This window comes from Papio anubis, chromosome 8 (assembly GCF_008728515.1).
Source record: "Papio anubis isolate 15944 chromosome 8, Panubis1.0, whole genome shotgun sequence".
Lineage (NCBI taxonomy): Eukaryota > Metazoa > Chordata > Mammalia > Primates > Cercopithecidae > Papio > Papio anubis.
The window spans coordinates 68,665,762-68,690,486 of record NC_044983.1 but is presented as its reverse complement, the minus strand read 5'-3'; the positions used below and the strand labels follow the sequence as shown (position 1 = coordinate 68,690,486).

The following is a 24,725-nucleotide window of genomic DNA, read 5'->3' as shown; positions in this document are numbered from 1 at the left end:
CTCTCTCATCTTCCTCTATCTGATCTACTAAGCAGAAATCAAGATGTTTTTTGACGTCTCAGAAGAAGCAGGCAAAAAAAAAAAAGAAAAAGAAAAAAAGGCAAGACTCTTTTGGCCTTCCAATTAGATACATCAAGGAAAAAAAATCCTTAAACTACCAAGTATTAGCTTTCATTCTCTCTTAAGGCTTTTATTTCCCCAAAGACGGATTTCAAAATTGCTTTACATAATGGCAGGTATCACTTGATTATCATTACTGCTTCCAAAAAGAGTTTTGAAAGGTAAGGCTGTTTGGAAACACAGGATGTGGCATCATTTTTTTAAAAAACCCTGCCAAATTGGTATTATATTAATCCAATTTTATGAAGGAGCAAACTAAGATTCAAAAAGCAGTTCACTTAAGCTTAGGCAGCTGTATTACCTCCACCTAAAATGTAGGTTCTTTTAGCTATACTTTTATCCCTATAGATACTCTATGTGACCAGCTATCCTTTCTCTCTTCCCCTCTCTCCCTCCTTCCCAAGACTTTCTATTGTCCTTTCTGGAATGTCATTCTCAATCTCTTCAACCATCCCTCCCTGCTCTTTGCCTTGTCTAAAATCTAGCTTTCCCCTGGGGACAATGTTTCTCTCCTTGGTAGCCTTCTCAAGTAGAGATTGGCTTCATCTTCCACCCTCCATAAACTACAGGATGCCAGAGACAGCAGTTTTCATTTCCTAATGAATGCCACTTTCAAGATCCTGCTTCCATAGAAACTTCAGCCTTGAGGATTCATGCCACTGAGATATATCACCTTCGATCATTCTTCACAGCCATTCACCATCCTTCCAAGCACTTCTTCATCATTCACAGATCTTTCTCTACACCTAAGTGCTGCTATTTTGAATTATTTCAGTATTCTCATGGACAATTCATATACCATCTTGGCCTCTCAATTCTTCATGTCCAATCACCTCTTCCACATGAAGTCAGCCACCTCCTCCCACGGTTCCACTTGTGATCCCAACTGCTCTATCTTATAAATCATTCATGCAGACTTTCTGCCCTCTGGACAGGTTACATTGTCTGTCACAGTGATTCTATTAGATCGAATAAAGTTTTTCAAGTAACTTTGATAATATTGGCATTAGGGCATTCATTAGAAATGTAATCCCCATCCCCTTCCTGTCCCAGTATCGTATCTTTGTTTCTATGACAGGTAAGTGTTTACTAAACATCTGTTTTAAGCTCAAGAACTCCCTATATGTGTATTCCAATAAGGGCTTTGTAGAAACAATGTGAAACAACCCAGTCTCAGAAGCAAGTCTCTACAGTTTGGAATTGCAAGATGTCTCAGAGTCGTTGAATATCTGTTGGGCTAAGTAGGACCCTGAGATATTCTTTCAATTGTACCATTTATGTGGTAGTTATATTAGGTCTGCATGAATTGCTTCAATCAAAGATTTGAAAGACAAAGAAGAAAAATGTCAATTTACTTCACCTCAATAAGGATACTGTACCCTCTGAGGATTCAGTTACCGCAGACTGTTTGTCACTAACACTTTAAAAGAAGAAAAAACTTGTAAGAATGTAAACAAAAGAAACTTTTCATAAGGGTAGTACTTTCCACATAGTCAAGACATATTTCAATTTATAAAAAATAACTTTGGAAAGAAACCTCGGTAACATTGGGACATACACAGTCCATTACAACATGGCTAATTTTTGTCCAGACATGCTTACACTTATAAGAGGTATCAAATCAAGCTTCTCCAGACATAAGCATAATTAATGCTGTAGTCAAGCATTTATAATAACACTCTTTCAAAAACTCTTCCATGGCACTTTATTTCCATGAATTCAAGTTTTAAAAACTGCTTTATTAAGGTATAACTGATACATAAAAAGCATGGCACATGTTTAAAGTATACAATTTGATGGGCTCAATTTTAATTTATGGTTCTCCCCACCAGTCTCCAAGTGAACTTTTGGGAATTGATTAAGTTCCCATTTGCTATAGTTAAAATGGTTTCCACACACACAACATGACTATTTACACCTCCATGCTTTCACTGGTACTATTCCTCTCTCCTAAAATGGTATTTCCTCTTCTATCCATCTGTAAAAATCTTAACCATCCTACAAAAGCCCCTGCTCAGGGTTAGTATCTCCATGAAGCTGTCCATCTCAACTATTTCAGCACTGTGTTAGATATTTTAAGTAATCTAGAGATGACTTAAAGTATATGGGAGAATGTATGTAGGTAATATGCAAATATTACACTTTTTTTTTTTTTTTTTGAGACAGGGTCTTGCAGAGGGTCAGCCAGGCTGGAGTGCAGTGGCACAAACATAGCTTACTGCAGACCTCCCAGGCTCAAGCGATCCTCTCACTTAAGCCTCTCAAGTAGTTGGCACTACAGGCATGCACCACCAAGACTGGTTAATTTTTGTAAAGACAAGATTCTGCTATGTTGCCTAAGCTGGTCTCAAACTCTTGGGCTCAAGTGATCTTCCTGCCTCAGCCTTTCAAAATGCTGGGATTACAAGTGTGAGCCACCGTTCCCGGCTATTACACCATTTTTGTAAGACACTTGAGCATCTGTGGATTTTGGTATTCACGGAGGGTGGATGTCCTAGGACGAATCCCCTTCAAACACCAACGAACAACTGTATAAGCTTTATCAGAGCAAAATATTTATTTCATTTAGTCTTCATAACATGGGGGTTTCAATTTTTCTAGGATTTGTCTGACCTCACAATCATACTTCTGATTCTATACTTGCTTTACTTGAACTCTTACTGGTAACTGTCCTGACACTGGTGATTTAATGCTTTATTTGCCCTGGTTCTGCTTCCAGGATGGTTTTGGTATTTGCTCAGTTCTTGATCTTTACGCTGTTTCTAGTTTTAGTTTTGTTCCCTGTAACTAGTGTACAGCAAATTCTAATGTATGCCTGGTAATGAATTAGGCAACAAGGATACCAAGCTAATTAAGATGCTTCAAGGCTAAGTAAGAACCTTCAAATAATTCTCAAACTAGTGAAAGAATCAGGTAAACAGATAAGTTACTAACGAAGATAAGTCCTTTTATAGAGATGTATGCTATGAAAAAACAGAAGTAACAACTCTGATTACAGAGCTGGGAAAGACTTCATCCAGGTGATCTCTGAGATAGATTGAATAGCAAGTAAGAGCTTGCCTTGGAAAAAATAAAATGATAGGAATTCAAATAGAAGGAACAAAGCAAGGGCAGAGGTATGAAAACTTCTAACATTTTAAGATCAGGGAGAAGTTCTGTGCTGCTAGAAAGTACGATGTACGTGGACAGGGAGGGGTTCATGCTTAGGGATAAGACTGTATATTAAAAAAAATAGAATGGGTCTATGTAAGGCTTTATAAGCCATGGCAATAAATTCTGACTCATCTAGTAGGAAATAGGAGCCAAAAAGTTTTTAAGCTGGGAGTGATCTAAAGAGATTTATTTTTTTGGAAGCTAACTCTGGAAGTTATGTCAAGGATGGATTTGAATGGTATAAAGCTATATAGATAAAAATAGATTGGAGAAGCATTTCTGAGGTGGGGTTCTTAATACTTGGAGAGACAGCTGGATGTGTGAGGTTAAAGAAGAGAGGCAGGGTGTAGAGAGGCAAATGAGAACATGAAGAGTTCTGTTTGTACACATGGATTGCACTGTGTTTGTGTCTAGGAGAGCATCTGAAATAAGTGGGTAGTACTATATAAGGAGAGTCCATAGGAAGTGTGCTTGTCATTATCTGTAAGAACCATGGTATTAGCAGTATAATTATGAGCAGGATGGCTTGCCCACAAGAATGTATTGGGTATTAGTATCATTAAACTTTGATTTTTGAAACAAAATGAAGTAATTGGGCCAATAAATATGGAATCTCTACTTCTTAAACTGGGTTTTAGAAAAAAGTACATCAATGTGAAATAAGACTTTAGTACAGCCTTTGGAGAGATGAAAGGAACAGGTCATGCTCTGACAGGCAGGAACAATAGGAGGGACCACTATAAGATGACAGAACCTCAGTCCTAAGATGTGACAAGTCCAGTGTAGATCCAACTTGAACCCCAATCTCTACCTCTAAATAAGTAGTTAAGATGGGGTCCCTGCAACACTTAGGTCTTGGTCCCAAGAAGAAAGTAATATTACATCCATTTCCAAATATACCCATCCAGAGACCACAGAAATTTGATTATCTGGCCTTGGTTTAAGGTAGAAGAACAGAGAAAACAGACCATGGGTTCAATAGGAAAGAAGATCTTTATAATATCAGAGTTATAGCTTCCTCAATAGGGGAAGATACTTAAGCTTCTAAAACAAAAGACAAAATCACCCCTGAAAATCCCTAAAGAAAAAATAATTTTGGAGACTTAACATATCTCTCAATATACAGGACTGACACAGCTTGTTTTCCTCCAGTATTAAAGCAAATCACTATTTCTTCAGTCAAGCACCAGATGAAGTAGTGAGCTTACCCTTAGAGAAGATATACGAATAATATCTTAATATACTAGACTCTTAGTACAGCGAAACATGAATCACATAATGAGAACATGTAGAATCTAAAAACAACTAAGGGGCACGGGAGTCCAACCTCACCTTTGTTCCTAAGCATACCCTCAGTAAGAATGGTAAACTATCCACATTATTTAAACTGTAATATTTTCTTATTCTCTACTTTTGCTTGGCATATGTAGTTTGCACAGGTCATGAAATAACTCTACAGTACTCCAAATACCTAAATGTTAATCATCAGCAAGATAACATGCTACTCAATAATTATTTTTAACAAAAAGACTCGCATCAATTTTACATAAAGACAGAACATTCATAAAACAAAGAATACACAAATTGATTAAATTACAAACCTTTTTCTTGTATCCAAATTAGCTTCAGTTTCCATTTCAACATCATTACCATTAGGTTTATCTTGAGAAGTTATTGTTCTTGTTCTTTTACTTTCTACTACTTTTGCTGCTGCCTTAAAAAATGGTGTGTGTGGAGGTAGGAGGATAGGAAGAAATGCATTAAGCCATTTTAAACAAATAGCATTAAATTAAGCCTTGTAATTCTTTGATAGTCATAGCCAATATATCTGTTCACAGGCCAATAAAGGGCACTGTGTTGTTATTTTCACCAATAATTATGACACTGCCAGCAGCTACATTAGCTATCTGCTTGGTTTATCAGCATTACGAAGGTGGTCTTTCCTTGTAAATATATTTGATAGACAAAATGCTCTCTAGGCAATTTTTAAGAGAAAAGGCTGCATGAAAAAAATATAAATTCTATATATTTTGAAATAAAAATTATCTCAATCAAGATGCTCCACTATAACACTGTCAACTTAAAACTTCTGAGGTCAAGACAGAGAATAAAATGTTACTAGAAAAATTTTATTGTTGTTTGTTTTGAGACAGGGTCTCACTCTGTCACCCAGGCTGGAGTGCAGTGGCACAATCACAGCTCACTGCAGCCTCAACCTCCTGGGCTCAGGTGATCTCCCACCTCAGCCTCCCAGGTAGCTGGGACTACAGGCGTGCGCCACTATGCCTGGCTAAATTTTTTATTTTTTTTGTAGAGACGGGGTTTTGCCATGTTGCCCAGGCTGGTCTCAAACTCCTGGGCTCAAGCGATCTACCCATTTCAGCCTCCCAAAGTGCTGGGACTACAGGCATGAGCCACTGCGCCTGACCAGAAATGTCTTTTTTTTAACGACAGGGTCTCGTTTTGTCACCCTGGCTGGAGTGCGGTGGCTCAATCTCAGGTCACCATAGCCTCAACACCCCCAAAGTAGCTGGGACTACAGGTGTATGCCACCATGCCCAGCTATTATTATTATTATTATTTTTTTTGAGACAGACTGTTGCTCTGTCGCCCAGGCTGGAGTGCAGAGGCACCATCTTGGCTCACTGCAAGCTCTGCCTCCCAGGTTCAGGCCATTCTCCTGCCTCAGCCTCCAGAGTAGCTGGGACTACAGGCGCCCGCCACTACGCCCGGCTAATTTTTTTTGTATTTTTTTAGTAGAGAGGGGGTTTCACCGTGTTAGCCAGGATGGTCTCGATCACCTGACCACATGATTCACCCGCCTCAGCCTCCCAAAGTGCTGGGATTACAGGCACAAGCCACCGTGCCGGCCCAGCTAATTTTTTTGTAGACAAGGGGTTTCACCATGTCACCCAGGCTAGTCTCGAACTCCTGAAACTTGGCCTCCCAAAGTGCTAGGATTATAGGCATGAGCCACTGCACCTGGCCTAGAAAAAATTTAAAAGGCCCTTCTTTAATGCAATTCTACTTTTCCCCAAAAATGTGTTTAAAAAGTCTTTAAAATTTACTTAAATTACAATGAATATTTGCTTTTGCCTATTTCTTATTTTTAATTCATTCTAAGTTTTCCCTTCAACTTTTTCTTTTGAAAATCTTCCTAATTTTGAAAAGTTACAAAAGTACTACAAAGATCACTCATAAATCTTTTAATGAGGTCCACAAAATGTAACATTTTACCACACCTTTCTACAAAACCACAACAAAAAATTCCCATTAGTTTTAAAGGATTTCTATTTCAAGTATTCTCCCTTATTATAACATTTCCTTTAAGTCTATTATTAGAGTCACTCTTGAATAATATGTATACCTTCATTAGAAAGGTTGACGATTTTTCACTTAGCACATAATTCACATAACTCTTAATTTTCTCCATCATGTGGTTGTAGCTGAAGTGTTGAAAAAAGGAATGAAATGTATCTTTCTGAGAGATTATCATAAGCAATTTGCTTTTGAAAGGCTAAAGAAAAGAGAAGAAATGAATTAACATAAATCACACAAAGTTACAGATACAAGGATTTTTGTCATATATTATTTAATTGGAAAGAAATCACTTTATAAACTCAGAGACACAGATACTTTTAAAATTAAGTTTTAAATGACATGCCAATGTACTTTTTTCTTACTTCTTCTGGTCTCTCCTCATTTAAAAAAATATTTTATATTTTAGACAGATGCAAAAATATATGTATTATAAACCAGAGTACCCACTACCCAGTTTAAGAAATAAAACATAATCGATATGGTTAAAATCCCTGTTTACTACCATAATCTGATTGTATCCCCTTTTCTCTCCTCACTGTAACCATTACCCTGAATTTAGAATTCACCATTCCCATGAATTCCTTTACTTGCACTACGTATGTATCCACAAATAACACGTAGCATTGCTTAGCATGGTTTTAACTCTACAAATGGTGTTGTACGATCTGTATTCTTTTGAAACTTGCTACATTTTAGTCAACTCTATGTTTACATTTATCCATGCTGATTTGATATTCCTAGAAGTAGTTATTTTTGCCATTATAAAGTACTACACTGATCAAAAACATCACTTATTCATCCATTCTTCAAACCTACTGAGGGATTTAGGCTACTTGCAATTACTGTATTGCTCTTCAACATGTTTCTACATTATCTTCTGTGCACTGTATGTGTTTTCCTTGGACAGTAGCTCTTTCAATGCTGGCTGCACAATAAAAGCTGTAGAACTTTAAAAAAAGTCTTAGGCTCAATCTCAGAGCAATTATCTCAGGAAGGCCTTGGTTTTTTGTTGTCTTTAAAGCTTTATGGCTTTTAAAATATGCAGTTAAAAGTGAAACCAGCTATTCTAGGATATTGTCTAGAAGTGGAATTGCTGGAATGCATGCTTAAAAGATTTTGCTAAAATGATCTCCCAAAGAAGTACCAATATACAGTCTTGAAAGGAAGTTATGGCAGGTAGTACAATCATTTCTCAATTTGTTGAGACAACTATTGGTATTCTAAGACATTTTAATTGATGCCAGTCTAAGGGATGGGAAGTAGTGTTTCAATATAGTACTTAATATTGCTCTAATGAGGCAACATTAATACTAGTGAGGTTAAGTACTTATCTTAACCTCTTAATATTTCCTGGCCATCAGTTTTCCTCTTCTGGGAGGTATGAGGAGAGTAGAATTTTCAGTAGTCTCATAGTGCTATGGAGAAAATATAAGGGTAGGAAACCCAAAAGACAAATTTCTGGAGGGCTATACCCCAGGGACAGGGTTATATTAGAGATAGACAAAGCCTTGCCAAAACTGCCCAACCTACCCTCAACTAGGCCCAGGTTCCTTATTGGATTAAGGTAGTCACTCTCCAACTCTTTCTACTAACGTTATCAAAAGGTGCTCAATCTGATTATTCATCAGGGAAACAAATTAAAATCCAATGGGACAGCACTACATATTTGCCTGAATGGCTAAAATGAAAACCCAGATGTAAGATCTGTGGAGCCACTAGAATTCTTTTACACTACTGGAGGAATTGACATAACTACTTTGGAAAACAGCTTGGCAATATCTACTAAAACTGAGTATGTACACACCTTATGACTCATCAGTTCTACTCTTCATATAAACCCAAAAGAAATGCAGGTATTTCTTCCACAAAATGTATGGGGGAAAAGAATGGCACCTGTACTGAACACATACAGACTTTTTTGTATCTTTTTGTTCCTAAACAGTACAACTATTTACATTGTATTAGTTATTATAATCTAGAGATGATTTAAAGTATACAGGAGGATGTACATATGTTATATGCAAATACTATACTATTTTATTATTTATTTACTTTTAGAGACAGGGTCTCTATCTGTTGCTTAGGCTGGAGCACAGCGGCAGCATTATAGCTCACTGCAGCCTTGACTTCCTGGGCTGAAGCAATCCTCCCACCTCAGGACTATAGTATTGCTCCACCACACCTTGCTGATTTTTAATTTTTTCGTAGAGAACAGGGTCTCGCTGTTTTACCCAGGCTGATCTTGAACTACTGACCTCAAATGGTCCTACTGCCTCAGCCTCCTAAAGTACTGGTATTATAGGCATGAGCTATTGCACCCAGCCTCTTTTTACTTTTTTAATATGACTACTGGAAAATTTTATTTTTCATTATTTATTATTTCTTTTTTTTGGAGAGATGAGGATCTCCCCATGTTGCCCAGGCTGTCTCAAATATCTGAGCTCAAGGGATCATCCCACCTCAGTCTCCCAAAGTGCTGGAATTATAGGTGTAAGCCACTGCATCCAGCTTATTAGAAAATTTTAAATCACATATGTGACTTGCATAGTTTTTCTATTGCACAGTATTATTCTATACTGTTTAAAAGATAAAGCATTTATTTTCTCCTCCAATTTTCTTTCAGTTTTCCTCATTCTACATAAACAGTTCTAAAATTCTGTGGTTTTAATTTAAATAATTACCATATAAGAATTTGGATCACCAAATATTCTTTCAAAGACTTCTTCTGCTTCTTTAAAGTTGCCATTTTCCATACAAACAGCTATAGCCTAAAAGATGAAAAATACCAACCTTAGACTGCGTTTAAAAATATCTAATAGTTATTTAATTATTAAGATAACTGAAGTAAGTCTGAAATCCTCTGTTGAAAACATTTTTATGTAGTTTAATAATTTTAGTTTGATAAAAGATATAAAATACTTTTTCAAAGACAAAATAAGTGTCGCTTGAAATGACATGAAAAATTTGCACTGGTCCCATGCACATTTACTCATAAATGCCCAGCATTCTATCTCTAATTTAGACCAAATCAAAAGCATGTATTAGTAAATAAATTAGAAGCCATACCATGGACATTTAGGACCCACCTAAATATTAATTTTGAGTAAAAGGGAAATAAGAGGAGGTAGATGATGTTTGTGATGATTAGGATACATAAAATTTGCTAGTCAGAATCCCTGGAAAATATCTAATACAAACCTAAGAAGCTAGATGTTTTTGAATGATCATTTTTTTCACATATTGGCATTTTTGGTAACAGGGTAAGACAGGACCACTATTACCATCTGGGTAGCTATGTAAACTTGGTAAGCTACTTAGCCCCTTGTTGCCCCAGTTACCTTATATGTAAAATGGTGGAAACAACAGTACCTATTTCATCAGATTGTTATGAGGACGTAAGAGTTTTATGTGAAAGAGTTTAGAACAGTGCCTGGCAAATAGTAAGGAATATATTAAATGTCTGCTATAAACTTTGTCACCCATTTGACTTTACAGTAGTGTATTAAGAAAGACTTGCTTTCTCTAGCGGTCTAAAAGATTGCAATAACATGACAAATCTCTTTGCTCTGGGTTGAATTCATAAAGGAAACAGTCGTTTTTCTGCCCATTTTCTTTTCTTCAGGTCCTAATTCTACCTGACTATCACCACACTAATTCTTGGGAAGGTGGGGAATGACCTAGTTTTTCTTTTCTATTCAACCTGAAAATAAATTTTTAAAATTCTCAAAAGAGAAAAAGTTTATTTAACTAAGAAAGTACCCAGTATTTGCTCTGACTGCTAGCTACTGTATCTTTGAATGACTTTTTTAAACTACTCACTGTCTACTAAAATTCTCCCTACATGGTTAAAATTTTACATACTCTTGATTAGAAAAATCTAAAATTTACCATTAATTAAAAATATTATCTACTTTTTCCATAATCTTTAAATATCAATTGGAAGAGCACAAATCCCTGGTTTTAAAATTTTCCACAACATGGGGGCAACATATACTTAAGTATGGAACATTAAGTTCCAGCCCCCAGTGATCATGTTAAGGCTATAAACCAAAGGTCAAATTTCTGAAGAGAAACAATACATTAAATTTTACTATTGCTCAACCTCTACTAGGTTTCTCTTAATTTCTTTTAAGTGTTAAATGTTCTTATTTTCTAGAAATATAATAATTATAAGCATAAGTTATTTATTCATACCTGAATTTTAATTAAATTCTGTATTTCTTCGTGAAGTTTGTCATGTTCCTTTTCAATTGAACCCCAAATCATCAGGGCTGATTCCAAGGGTGTAATTCGTTCATCATTTTCAAACTGTGCATCTTTTAAAAACAGAACAAAAATAAGTAACTCAGAAAGCTAAGTAGAACTTTGTCAGTTTTTAATAACGCATTCCTTTAAATATTTATTGAGTATATACTATGTGCTGGGTGCTCCTCGTTTATACCAGTTTAGAGAAGTGATTTTATTTTCTAAGTTAATTTTCTCATTAAGATCAATTTCAAATGGAAAAAGGTTGATGAGATAACAAACATTTGAAGATTTCTTTACAAAACTATGAATTTTAAAAACTAAACTATTTTACATAACATGTCATAGCAACAGAATTCTTAAGTGGTTCCTAAGTCTAATGCACTACAACAAACCTCAAGACAGGCCAGTTTTCTCATCTATAAAATGGTGACAATAAATACTATCTCACAGAATTTATGTGACTATATAATGAGATAATAGTTGTACTATTATTAAGCTTTCCTAAAAGAATTATGATCAAGTTATTCAGAACAAAGACTCACAACAACTGATAACTAATTAGCAAATTACACAGCAACAACTCATTCGGACATTCAAGAGCCTTCACTGTAACGTCTTATATGTCTAGCATCTACAGTCTACAATTCATTTAATAAATATTTATTGATCACTCACTATATATAGGCACTTGCCTAAAAACTTGGAATGTCTCAGTGAATAAGACAAAATCCCCACTTTTATGATGTTCACATGCCATGCTAATGAGAAATAAATACAGTTTCATAGTAGTAAAGGCTAGAAAAAATAAAAAAGGTACTGGAAATGAAGAATGGTAGGGGAGGGAGAAGCTCTTTCAGACAGGTTAAAGACCTCTCTGAAGAAGTGACAGTGGAGCTGAGAACAGCATAACGTGAAGCAGAAGGCACAGTCACCCAAAGATCTGGAAGAAAAACATTCCAGAGGGAATGGCAAGTGCAAAGATCCTGAGGAGGAGTTTGATGTTCAAAGGGCAGGAAGAGCCAGGTGGGTGCATGTGCCTGTAGTCTCAGTTACTCGGGAGGCTGAGGTGGGAGGACTGCTTGCGCCAGGGAGTCTGAGATTCAGTGAGTGATGATGACACCACAGCACTCCAGTATAAGTGACAGAGTGAGACCCTCCCTGTCTTGAAAAAACAAATACAAAGGGCAGGAGGAAGGTCAGTGGGCAAGTTGGATGCACGCTCTTAGAAAGATGACGGAAGAGGCAAGTAGTTAATCAGTTTTGGAACTTATTTTGAATGTAGAATAGAACCTGTTAATGGATTGCATGTAGAGTATGAGAAAAAAATGGAGGACTCTTGGGTTTTAATAATTGGATAAATGGTGCTAACATTTACTATCATAGGAAGCCTGGGTGAGGACCAAGTTTATGAAGTTGTATATGGAAATCAAGAGTTCTACTATCCAGGTAAACTACAATTTATTTTCAAAATAATGCTAATGTTTTCATTTTGTCTAGACTACCATCCCCCCACCCCCACACCACATCTGAGGATGTGGATAGACTACCATTTTTATACTTTCTTTCTGACAAACTCTAGCAATTCTTACAGGCATAGCGCAAACTCCACCTCTTTATTGAACGCTGCCCTTACCCCAGCAGCTAAGAGACTAGGAAATATCCTTTCTCTAAATCTCCTGTATGTGCTTGCTTTGGCAGCACATATATAAAAATTGGAAGAATGCAGAGATTAGCATGGCCCCTCAACAAGGATGACACAAAAATCCATGAAGCGTTCCATTAATTAAAAAGAAACTCTTGTATCATTATTCCTTTTTTAATGCCTTGCAGTACTTTATACTTACCTCCACAACCCTATTAGATTTTAAAGTGTCTTGAAGACAAAAAACTTCATAGTCTATCATGCATAATATTTCAAATTTTGGGGGGCAGGAGCCACTTAGTGTATTTTTCTAAACCCCTGTAATCCTAGCACAGTTGTAGTCCCATAGCAAGTATGCAACAAATAAGCATAATAAAGAGAATTTTTTATTTTTATTTATTTATTTTTTGAGATGGTGTTTCGCTCTTTTGACCAGGCTAGAGTGAAGTGACGCGATCTCAGCTTACTGCAACCTCCGCCCCCTGGGTTCAAGCAATTCTCCTGTCTCAGCCTCCCAAGTAGCTGGTGCCTGCCCCACGCTTGGATAACTTTTGTATTTTTAGTACAGATGGGGTTTCGCCATGTTGGCCAGGCTGGTCTCAAACTCCTGACCTCAGGTGATCCACCCGCCTCGGCCTCCAAAAGTGCTGGGATTACAGGCGTGAGCTACCGAGTCCAACCGAATAAAGAGCATTTTAAATAGCACATCTTTTTTTCCTTTAAAAACCAGAGTGAGCAGGCAGTTTAAATATTTGTAGTTTCAAATATTTTTACTTTATTTCCTGTTGTCCTCTCCAAATTGTTGTTCCAACATTTTAAATATAAAAATATATTCATTCACATACTAAGTCTCTTTATATTCCAGGTTGTGTCAGGTACTTAGGATACAAACATGAAGAAGAAAGTTCCTGACCTTGTGGAATTCACATCCTAGCTATGGAGGAAGACATGCAAACAAACCAATATAACTGGTACTTTAATGGAATTGTGCATTATGCCAATGGTTCTCCATGTTTGCTAAACCTCAGAAACAGCTGAAGAGCTTTTGAAAAATACTGATGCATGGCCAGACACGGTGGCTCTTTGGGAGGCGGATCTCACGATCCACCAATCAAGAAATAGAGACCATCCTGGCAACATGGTGAAACTCTCTCTCTACTACTAATAGAAAAATTAGCCAGGCATGGTGGTGCACGCCTGTAGTCCCAGCTACTCAGGAGGCTGAGGCAGGAGAATCGCTTGAACCCAGGAGGTGGAGGTTGCAGTGCGCCAAGATGGTGCCACTGTACTCCAGCCTGGCGACGGAGCAAGACTCCGTCTCAAAAAAAAAAAAAGAAAAAAGAAAAAAAAATATTGATGCCTACACCCATCTCCCAGAGATTAAATTATCAAGCAGAATCTGGTGTATTTGAGGAACAGGGTATTCACTCTAAGTAGGAATACTAGAAGTGAATCCTTCATGAAACAGAAGTCATCCAAATTGGGGCATTAAGGATAAACAGATAAACTAAGTGTAGAGTACCAAGGATGGGAAGGAGAACACTTCAGAAAAATGGAGCAGCATAAGGTAAGAAAGGTGTACAAAAGATATTCATGCTAGTAACTAACACTGAGTGTCAGGCACTGTGGCACTCGTTTTATACAGTAAGATCTGAGAGCTAGAGAGCTCACACACCTAGCAAGTAGTAGAAGCAGACACCAAGATACTTAAAAATCACTTACTGTGTCTCAAAAGTAGTAAAATGAAGATGCAAAGGTAGACTGCCTACTTTTTCTTCCTCATTTTTCATCTGCTTGCTTTCTTTCAGAAACTAATTTCAACACACATTTTCAAATAAGTATTTCTTGACTGACATTACTTAACCCTTCTCACTTATCTGCCTTCCTTCTTATAAATGTGACATATAGAAAAATGTATGTTAGCTCTTAGCTTCAAAAAATTTACAGTATAGACATTTACTTCCAGGTGGGATGTAGTATACTGCAGCAAACAAAACACTCACACTACAACTAGAAAACAGTTAAACTCCAAAATCATGTTGCTAAAGACATGGGATAGCCATGGAAAGCAATGAAAATGAGATGAACTAAAATTCCAGAGAGAATCCCTTTTGAGGTGAGATGCTGATTAGCTGATTTTGGATAAGGTTGAGGATCCAGTGTACTCCAGCCAGAGCGACTTTACAGGGGAAAGACAAATAAGAACAGCTTTTGGTGGTTTCCTTGGGACTGGCACAGTCGACTAGAAACTAGAGGAACTGCAAACATGATTGGTTTTTCTCCACAGGACATGTGCTGAGTTCCAGGGCAATGCAATAGGCTGTGGTGGAAAGGTACATTAAGTCTCCCAGAGTTTTGGGAGGCCTAGGCGGGAGGGTCACTTGAGGCCAGGAGTTCAAGACCAGCCTGGACAACACGAGACCTCGTCTCTACAAAATATTTAAAAATTAGCTGGGCCTGATGGTGCACCTGTAGTCCTAGCTACTCAGGAGACTGAGGTGGGAGGATCACTCAAGCTCAAGAGTTTGAGTCTGCAATAAGCTATGACAGCACCACTGCATTCCAGCCTGGGCCAGAGAGACACCCTGTCTAAAAAAAAAAAGCTTAAAGTTCCATGAAAGGAGGATGATAAGTATTTCCCCTTTAAGATATCTGCTGTATATTGCAGCTACGTGGGGGTCTAAGGCCACACCACCCCAAACATGTCCAATCTTGTCAAAGTTATGTGGGGTAGGAGACTAAACCCAATATGGTAGCTACTAGCCATACATAATTACTGAACAGCTAAAATATGACTAGTTTGAATTGAGATGTACCTTAAGTATAAAATACACATGAGATTTCAAAGACTTACTCCAAAAAAGGCAAAATATTTCATTTTTTTTTTAAGAGATGGGGGTCTTGATGTGCTGCCCAGGTTGGGGTACAGTGGTGTGATCATAGCTCACTGCAGCCTCAAACTCCTAGGCTCAAGTGATCCGCCCACCTCAGGCTTCCAGAGCTGGGATTACAGGTGTGAGCCACGTGCCTGGCCTTACTAACATTTTTTACACTGATAACTTGTTGACATAGTGTTTGAGAAATATTGAGTTAAATAAGATTATCAAAATTAATTCCATCTATTTTATTTTTTTTTTTAGCTACACCTGCTGGAATGGGAATTTCTAAATTTCATGACAGTTTCATTCTGTCACTCAGGCTGAAGCGAAGTGGCACAATCACAGCTCACCACAGCCTCAACCTCCTGGGCTCAAACAATCCTCCCACCTCGGTCTCCTGAGCACCACACATGGTTAATTTTTTAAATTTTTTGTAGAGACAGGGTCTCGCTATGTTGCCTAGGCTGGTGTCAAATTCTTGGGCTCAAGCGATCCGCCTGCCTAGGTCTCCCAAAGCACTGGGATTACAGGTGTGAGTCACTATGCCTGGCCTACTTTTCTTAATATAGCTATTAGAAAATTTTAAATTAGACATGTGGCTCACATATCTCTATTATGCAGTGCCACGATAGAGCAAAACAAAACAAAACAAAACAAAACCAAAAAAAAGGGGTTATGTATAGCTGAAAATTCAACACATAAAATTTTAAATGCTGCCTCAGTTGAGTGTATTATGGTGAAATACATTGATTCTTGATAGCTGACCCTTGCCCATTATATCTAGGATATATCCAAAAGAGTATCCTGGTAAATTCCAAGATTAAACCATGAGATCACATATAAAATCTGGATTCCCCCCGCCTTTTTTGGAGAAAAGGTTATCCAGGAAGCAACTAAGACGTGCTGAACAACTGCTATGTGTAAAGCACTGCCAGGCACTTTAGAATACTTTTCCACCTTAATTTGGAAAACAACCCTGTTAACAACAGTGTCAACTTATAGTATGCACGGTCTAGAATTTTGCTCCAACCTGCTACTTCTCCAGCAACTGGCCCAGGCCTACCTATAGCTCTGTTTCTTTCACAACGATTCTGCCTCTATCTAGTTCTGTCCATTTATGGTACTGGCACCAACTCCAGACCTACCCTCACGCCCCAAACAAAGCTGACTACATCAGCCAGAGCTACTTTAGTGGGGGCTTTGACAGTGGTGCTAATATACTGGGATTTTATGTAAGACAACACTTTAGTAAGCAAGCAGTTTTATGTAAGTACTGCCCACTACTCAGGATTGTTGGAAAAGTATTTTGTAAATTATAAAAACCAATCTAAATATAAAATTATTTGCATCAAATAGCCTTTTAAAATGACCATGTTGTAAATACCAGCCATTGCTGATAAACTGAATCAGGCTTGCCCATTACAATCTAAAATGAACTACAGAGACAAGGGAGAGAGATTACAGCTATAAACTGTACTTCTTACATAAATAAGTGCTGGCATCAAGTTCAAATAAAAGGTTTCAAATATAATAGTTGCCAGTAAAAAACAGAGTGTGTATGATTGGAGTCACCACAAAGTTACCAAACAGAGTCAATGAAACACACTTCCCCAACAGTAGCATCAGAATCACCTGGGAATTTATTAGAAATGTACATTTCAGAGCCCCATACCCATCCTACTGAATCTGAAACTCATGGGAGGTAGGGAGACTCAGCACTATGTTTTTTTTTTAATAAGTCCTTTAAGTAATTCTGGAGCAGGCTGAAGTTTGAGAACCAATGTTCTAAGGTGACAGGGACTACATTTCTTTTACTTGCTTTAGATATGACTGTATGTGTGTACACACACACACACACACGCGCACGCGCACACACACACACCTCACACCCCTATGCACCAGACACTTGTAGGCAAACTCCCCCCCCACAAAAATCTGTTTCTTCTCACTGTCTTACATTTAGACACAGATTGAAATATTTCCAATATAAAATAAAAACACATATTTACCAAGGGTTTTTCCTGCTGCAATTCTTGTCAAAAACTGACATATGTATATCGTTCTCAACTGGTAAGCTGTTAGACTGGATAGTCCATGAATAATAGCTAAAAAAGAAAAAAAGTAAATTTTATTAAAATCAAACTTGATCCAGTAGTGCCACTGTGTGGTTTGTTCAGTAATAGGCTACAAACATGTTGTAAAAATTATCATAGATTTGTACATTTAAGATCTGATTAAAAATCAGAACAAAAAAAAGAATAGCAATGAAGACATTTCTTACAAAATAAAACTCACGTGCAGAATAAAAATTGTTGAAAATTCTTTCACAAGTAGCAGTCTACATTAACAAAAAAGATCAAATTGTAAAATGTGTAAAATCACTGGTTGGAAACATACCTAGAAACATGTCATATAACAGAAAATATTTTATATTATTTTTATCAATGTTTCAATTAAGTGAGTCTGCTTAGCTTACAAAGCTGTATTTTAAAACATATTAATATTAACCTCACCAAAACTTGAATGCCCACCCAGATGTTGAGTCAGGCAGTGACTACATACAATATCAAGTAAGCCATACTCATGGACCACAGTGAGCTTTTTACCATGTAGCAATGAGAGACAAGCGATTGAACTACTGAAGTAAAAATGTGGCGAAAACTTTAAAAAAGACAAGTACAGAATGCTTTGGAAGCATATAACAAGAAATCTGTGTGTTTAAGTATCTTCTGCACAGAGGAGGTGTCAGGGAAGGCTTCTCTGAGGAAATAATATCTAACCTAAGACCTGAAGGTGCCACCACTACCATTACACTTAACCCAGGGCTTGGCTGGAGTATATAAAAAGCTTAAAAAACTAGCAAACTGAAAAGCAGTTCTTTAGCAATTAGGCATATAAGACAAATATATTTTTACCCAATTTCCTCCCTCAATTCTAACATAATCTTATGCTATACCAGAGATTATCTGGACCATACACAGTCATAATAGAATTTAACAGGATTTTAAGAGAGCACAAAATTTATATAGAATTTAAACATAAGCCATTCAATATTTACTGAACATCTACTGCCAGCCTGTGTTAGGAGGTGATGACTTAAGATAGCCAGTCTCTGCCCCCATGAAGGTTTTAATCTGAGACGACACAAATTAAACAAAAAGTTATGTAAGCAACTAATTAAAATTTTAATGAGTACCACCAAGGACAGGTGCAGGCATACCTCATTTTATTGTGCTTTGCAGATAGCATGTTTTTTATAAATTGAAAGTTTACGGCAGCCCAGCTTGAGCCAAGTCTAATGGCACCATGTTTTTTTTTTTTGAGACGGAGTCTTGCTGTTGCCCAGGCTGGAGTGCAGGGGCTCATCTCCGCTCACTGCAAGCTCCGCCTCCCACGTTCACCCCATTCTCCTGCCTCAGCCTCCCGAGTAGCTGGGATTACAGGTGTGAGCCAATGTGCCCGCCCCATTTTTCTAACAGTACCTGTACCTGTCACATTTTGATAATTCTTGCAATATTTCAAACTTTTTCACTATTATTGTATCTGTATGGTGGTCTGTGATCAATAGCCTCTGATGTTACTATTGTAAAGGTTCTGGAGTACCACAGATCATGGCCATATAAGACACAAACTTATTCCATAAATATTGTGTGTGTTCTAACTGTTCCACTGACCAGCTCCTCCCCTTTCTGCCTCTCTTCAGGCCTCCTTATTTCCTGAAACACAACAATATTGAAATTAGACCAATGAGTAACTCTACATGCCCTCCAAGTGTTTCAGTGAAAGAAGTGCATGTCTCTCACTTTAAATCAAAAGCTAGAAATGATTAAGCTTAGTGAGGAAAGGATGTCAAATGCCACAATAGGCTGAAACATAGGCCTCTTGTGCCTAACAGCCAAGCTGTTAATACAAAGGAAAAGTTCTCAAAGGAAATTAAAAGTTCTAATTCACTGAATACATAAATGATAGGAAAGTAAAAGAGCCTTATTGCTCATATGGAGAAAGTTTGACTTGGATAGAAAAAAATCAAACTAGCCACAATGTTCCTTTAAGCCACAGCCTAATACACAGCAAGTCTAAGGAGCCTGAAAGAGGTGGGAAAACTGCAAAAGAAAAGTTGGAAGCTAGCAGAGGTTGCTGGTTCATGAAGTTTAAGAAGCCATCTCTATGACATAGAAGTTCAAGGTGAAGCAGCAAGTGCTGAAGTAAAAGCTACAAGTTATTGAGAAGATCTAGCAACAATCACAAATGAAGGTGGTGACACTAAACTGATTTTTCTTTTTTTTTTTTTTGAGACAGAATCTCGCTGTGTCACCCAGGTTGGAGTGCAGTGGCGTGACCTTGGCTCACTGCAGCCTCCACCTCCCAGGTTCAAGTGATCGATTCTCGAGCCTCACCCTCCTGAGTAGCTGGGATTACAGGTGTATGCCACGATGCCCAGCTAATTTTTGTATTTTTAGTAGAGATGGGGTTTCGCCATGTTGGCCAGGCTGGTGTCAAACTCCTGACCTCAAATGATCCAACTGCCTTGGCTTCCCAAAGTGCTGGGATTACAGGTGTGAGCCACTGCATCCAGCCAACAACAGATTTTCATTGTAGATGAAACAGCCTCATATGAGAAGATGTCATAGAGAACTTTCATAGCCAGAGAGAAGTCAATGCCTAATTTCAAAATTTCAAAGGACAGGCTGACTCTCTTGTTAGGGATTAATGCTGCTAGTGACTTTAAGTTAAACCGATTGCCCATTTCTTATTCTGAAAATCTAACAGCCCTTAAAAATTATGCTATATCAACTCAGCCTGTGCTCTAGAAATGGAACAAGATTAGATGACAGTGCCTCTGTTTACACCATGGTTTACTCAATATTTTAAACCCATTATTGAGATCTACTGCTTAGAAAAGATTCCTTTCAAAATACCATTGCTCATTGATAATGCGCCTAACCAGTCAAGAGCTCTGATGGAGACATATGTACAAGCAAATTACTGTTGCTTTCATGCCTGCTAACACAACATCCATTCTGCATCCCACAGATCTATTGTTCTATCTCCCTGTCCCAGCCTTACAAGTAATTGTGAAACAACCAATCTTCTTTTTGTTGTTTCAGCTTCCTTAAGTCCTTACTGTCTATAAAGTCAACCTCCAACTGCTCAATTCATTGAGCACTTATTTTATGGAATAAAGTATTACCTGAATCCAGAATCACAATAAAGCTAAGTGAGGTCTTTAAATTAAACTTAGTTGTAATTTTTTCTTTTGACAGGGTTAAAGCTAAAAAGTAGCAGAGCCAGGAATCAAACTGGGACAGTTTACTCCAGAGTCCATGTTCTTAATTGTTATACTACACTGCTTCCCACGGTAGGGTTAACAGTCTATAAAAGGTATTATCTGAGATCTGTGAGATATGAGAGTAATTCTGAGTCTAAATAAAAGAATTAAGAATTTTCTAGAAAGCATCAAGAATTGTATATTTTTACAATTTTGAAAACTGAGATTCAATAAAATAAGAAATTAAAAGTCCTTAAAAATTAAAAATGGGAACCCAAAAATAACACTGTTCACAGTTTGCTTATTGGCCACTGATTAGCAGTGCAACTTGAAAAATAGCTGACTCTCTTTGGTTTCTGTGCCCTTAACTTTAAAATAATGACAGTAGCCTAGATTATTCCTTCAGTCTTGAGCTACAACTCTGAAGGTGGGTTTTTGTTGTTAATTTGTTTTTAACCTTGGCTCTGGGATGTTTTTATGAACAGGGTTTTTTTTTTTTTCTTTAAAAAAAAAAATCAACTATTTTCTAGAACAGTTTTAAACTCACATAATTACTGTAAAAATGGTAGATAGGTTCCATATACCCTGAAGCAATTTCTCCTTTTTTTTTTTTTTTTACCTTTTACATTAGTATGTTGTGTTACATTAATGAATCAGTGTTGACACATTATTATTAACTAAATCCATGCTTTATTCAGATTTCCTTAGTTTTTACTTAATGTCCTTTTTCTGTGGCAGGATCCCATTCAGGACACCATATTACTTTTAGTCTTATCTCTTTAGGAGCCTGTTGTCTACAAGAGTTTCTCAGACTTTCCTTGGTTCTGATTATGACATTTTGAGTACTGGTCAGGTATTTTGTAGAATGTCCTTCTGGGATTTGTCTGATGCTTTTCTCACAGTAAGACTGAAGTGATGGGTTTTTGGGAATAAGACCACAATGATAAAATTCTATTTTCATTACAAGTGAACATATCACCAAGTATTACTGCTGATGTTGGCCCTGTTCACCTAGATGAGGTAGTGTTTGTCAGGTTTCTCCACTGTGAACTTAACTCTCTCTTGCCCCCTTTCCATACCGTACTCTTTGGAAGAAAGTCACTGTGTGCAAACCACACTCAAGGAGTTATGTTCCACCTCCTTGAGGATGGAGTAGCGACATCAATACTGCATGCAAGATTTGCTTCTTCTCCCATTATTCAATTATTTATTCACATCAGTATGGACTCGTGGATATTTATGATATACTTTAAGCTTATACACTAATACCACTTTACATTCTTGCACTAGTGGTTCAGCTGTGGCCACTGGGAGGTCTTGGAGATGGCTCTGTGTCCCTTTCTAACCCAATCACTGAAGTGTTTGTCTGGTTGGTTTTTTTTGCACTTCCTTACTTCCTGGCACTACAAGATGTTCCAGGTTTATTTTGTATATTTCCTGTCCTAGTTCCAGAATCAGTCACTTCTCCAAACAGCCCTGGTTCCTTTTATTGGAGAACGCTATTAGAAACCAAGATCGGGATGCTAGGTGTACTCAAAGTTAGGTTGCCTCTGTGCCCTTTTATCTGACAGAGCAAGGAAATACGTGTCTACACATGCATATGTAAATATTTCTAAGTCATCTATACCTACATGAGCTAAACAGTTCATACTGATGTCTCCAACTCTAAGAGAACTTTTTAATAATTCTGAGGAACTAGCTTCATTCCAGGATTTAATTTTCTACTTAATGTTAAGTATCCCTGGCTCCAGAGTTAACTGCAATATAGAGGAAAGATCTTGGAACTGGAAGGTAAAGCATGGAGCTGAAACACTCCCTTATAACCGATCAGTACCTTAAACTTAAGATTATTTGCCTAACTCACAGGATTATGGTGAAGACGAAATGTCAATATGTCTTTCTGAAAATTCTATTAAAGAGGATAATTATAGTATTATAAACATATACTTGCACTGTAATTTTAGCGCCAACTATGAATGAAGTACCAGAACATCTTTCTGTTATTTTTCAAAAAGCTACACTAGGCCAGGCGCGGTGGCTCACGCCTGTAATCTTACACCTGCGGGTGGTGGTGCATGCCTGCAGACCCAGCTACTCCAGAACCTGAAGCGGGAGGATACCTGAGCCTGAGGAGGCTGAGGCTGCAGTGAGCTGTGATGGCGCCACTACACTCCAGCCTGGGAGACAGTGAAACCCCATCTTGGGACAGGGGCGGGATCGGGGAGGCCCCGCTAATCAACTCAAACATCTGAGCTGGGAGAACCTTAGACTGAAAAAACTATGCTGGTTTTTTCTATGGATCTATGTCTTTGTCCATCACTTATAGGCTGTCTGAGCAGCAGATTTCATGAACGGTTTCATTCATTCATTCATTTATTGATACAGGGTCTCACTCTGTCACCCAGGCAGGACTGTAGTGGCACGATCTGCAACCTCTGCTTCTTGGGTTCAAGCGATCCTCCCCGCTCAGCCTCCCAAGTAGCTGGGACTTACAGGCATGTGGCCAGCATTTACTTTTATTTGGAGACTATACAGAAAGTAACTGCTGTACAGCCAGCAGGCCAAATGAGGTTTAATAGCTCACAAATTAACATATAACACTGATGCGGGGGGGGGGGGGGGGGGGGGGGGGGCACTGGAGGCCACACAGTGACTGCTGAATATTACCACAGGAATACCTGAGTATTTTGGCTGAGAAAGCGCCAGAAGAGACAAAGGTACTGGGTTGAGTGGAACTGTATACATTTTAAATCATTTAATGCTTACATCAAACCTAAACAGGGTCTTATTTTCATTTTATCGAATAGGAAAACAATCTGAGAAAAACTCAGATGCTGACAACGGGCGGAACCGGGATTCGAACAAGTTCAGTCCGGAGCCTCGGACTCTCAGCTTATCAGCCGCAGCAGCCCCTCTCTCCCCACCTCCCTCGGCGACGTTGGGAACCAGCCCTCTGCCGCGCGCCACGGGGCCCGCATCCGGCCGCCGCATAGTCCCCAGCCCGGACGCGGTCCGCCCTCACCCTCGGCGCTGTTGCGGGTCCGGCGGAAGTCCTCTGACCGGCCGTCGCGGAAAGCTCGGCAAAGAGAGAGGCAGAGGAAATCGAGCATCCAGCCGGCAGCCACGGCCTCGGCCTCGGTCACCAGGCCCTCGTCCTCCTCCTCCTCCTCCTCGGGGGCCCCCACTTGCACCTGGCACTCGAGCAGTTCCTGACAGTCGAACTGCTCCTCGTCGTTTGTCTCCGTTTCTGCCATCTGCTCCTCGGTAGTGTCGGCATCCCTACCATCCGCACAGCCCCGCGGGCTTGGGGCCGCTGAGGAGGCGTCCTCCGCCATGTTCAATGGCTCGCGCGGGTACTGCCCCTTCGGGCGCCGAGCAACGATTGGGTCGCTCTCGAGGGTACGGGGCGTGGCCGCGGAGAGTCTCTTCCGCCGGCGGGAGGTGGGCGAGAGGCTCAAGCCTGGCTTCTGATTGGCCGAGACCTGTTCCTGCCTCTGTGCGTTGAATTTTCCGCCAGTCTAGGGCAGGGCTTTGTAAGTAAATTGGAGGACTCGGTGCTGAGCGAGGAGTGAGATTAGGATAGGGGGAGGCAGCTTTATTTTCCTTATTCCTTGTAAAATGCAACCTTGACTGGAGCAACAACACGGTTATTTAAAATGAAAACGCATTTGCCTGTAGCCTATTTCAGAAAGAGATGGGTAATGAGAACTTGTCACTGTTAGTAAAGCATAACACTTTTAAACCTTAGTATTCATCTGTTACTACTTGATCAACGAGCCACAGCTATTCCAACAGACTAACATCTGTGCTTCTCCAACCTCAGGATGCATCAAAATCAGCCTGGGGGCTTGCTAAAACACAATTGCTGGGTTCCACTCCCAGAATTCCTGTTCTGCTGGTCTAGCTTGGGGTCCTTGAATTTGAAAGTCTAATGCTACTTGGCTGGGCACCACATTTTGAAATCACTGCTTTAGAAAGACTATACTACTAATGGAAATGTATCTGAATCAAGGTTTGAGACGACTATAGGATGCAGTTTGTAGAAAATAATAAGCGAATGCTTATTTTGAATTTTGAAACTTAGCACAAAAGC

At 38.6% G+C, this 24,725-nt stretch overlaps 1 protein-coding gene and 1 non-coding gene across 3 annotated transcripts in view; one reads left to right on the top strand and one right to left on the bottom strand.

The window, feature by feature from the left end:
* Positions 1–24,121, bottom strand: part of TERF1 (telomeric repeat binding factor 1) — a 39,641-nt gene extending 15,520 nt beyond the window's left edge. Inside the window, exons 1-7 of one of the 2 annotated variants that reach the window (XM_003902859.5) lie at positions 23,655–24,121; positions 17,373–17,468; positions 10,789–10,910; positions 9,276–9,362; positions 6,641–6,790; positions 4,875–4,987; positions 1,481–1,540 (exon numbers count right to left, since the gene is read on the bottom strand). In XM_003902859.5, coding sequence (XP_003902908.1) covers positions 1,481–1,540; positions 4,875–4,987; positions 6,641–6,790; positions 9,276–9,362; positions 10,789–10,910; positions 17,373–17,468; positions 23,655–23,967 — 941 coding nt within the window. In that variant the 5' untranslated portion in view covers positions 23,968–24,121. The remainder of the gene's footprint in view (positions 1–1,480; positions 1,541–4,874; positions 4,988–6,640; positions 6,791–9,275; positions 9,363–10,788; positions 10,911–17,372; positions 17,469–23,654) is intronic. The other variant, XM_003902860.5, reaches the window with a different exon arrangement.
* On the top strand, positions 12,525–12,628 carry LOC116268700. The gene has a single exon (XR_004175873.1). It is a non-coding gene; the product is annotated as a U6 spliceosomal RNA (small nuclear RNA).
* Positions 24,122–24,725: the final 604 nt, after the last annotated feature.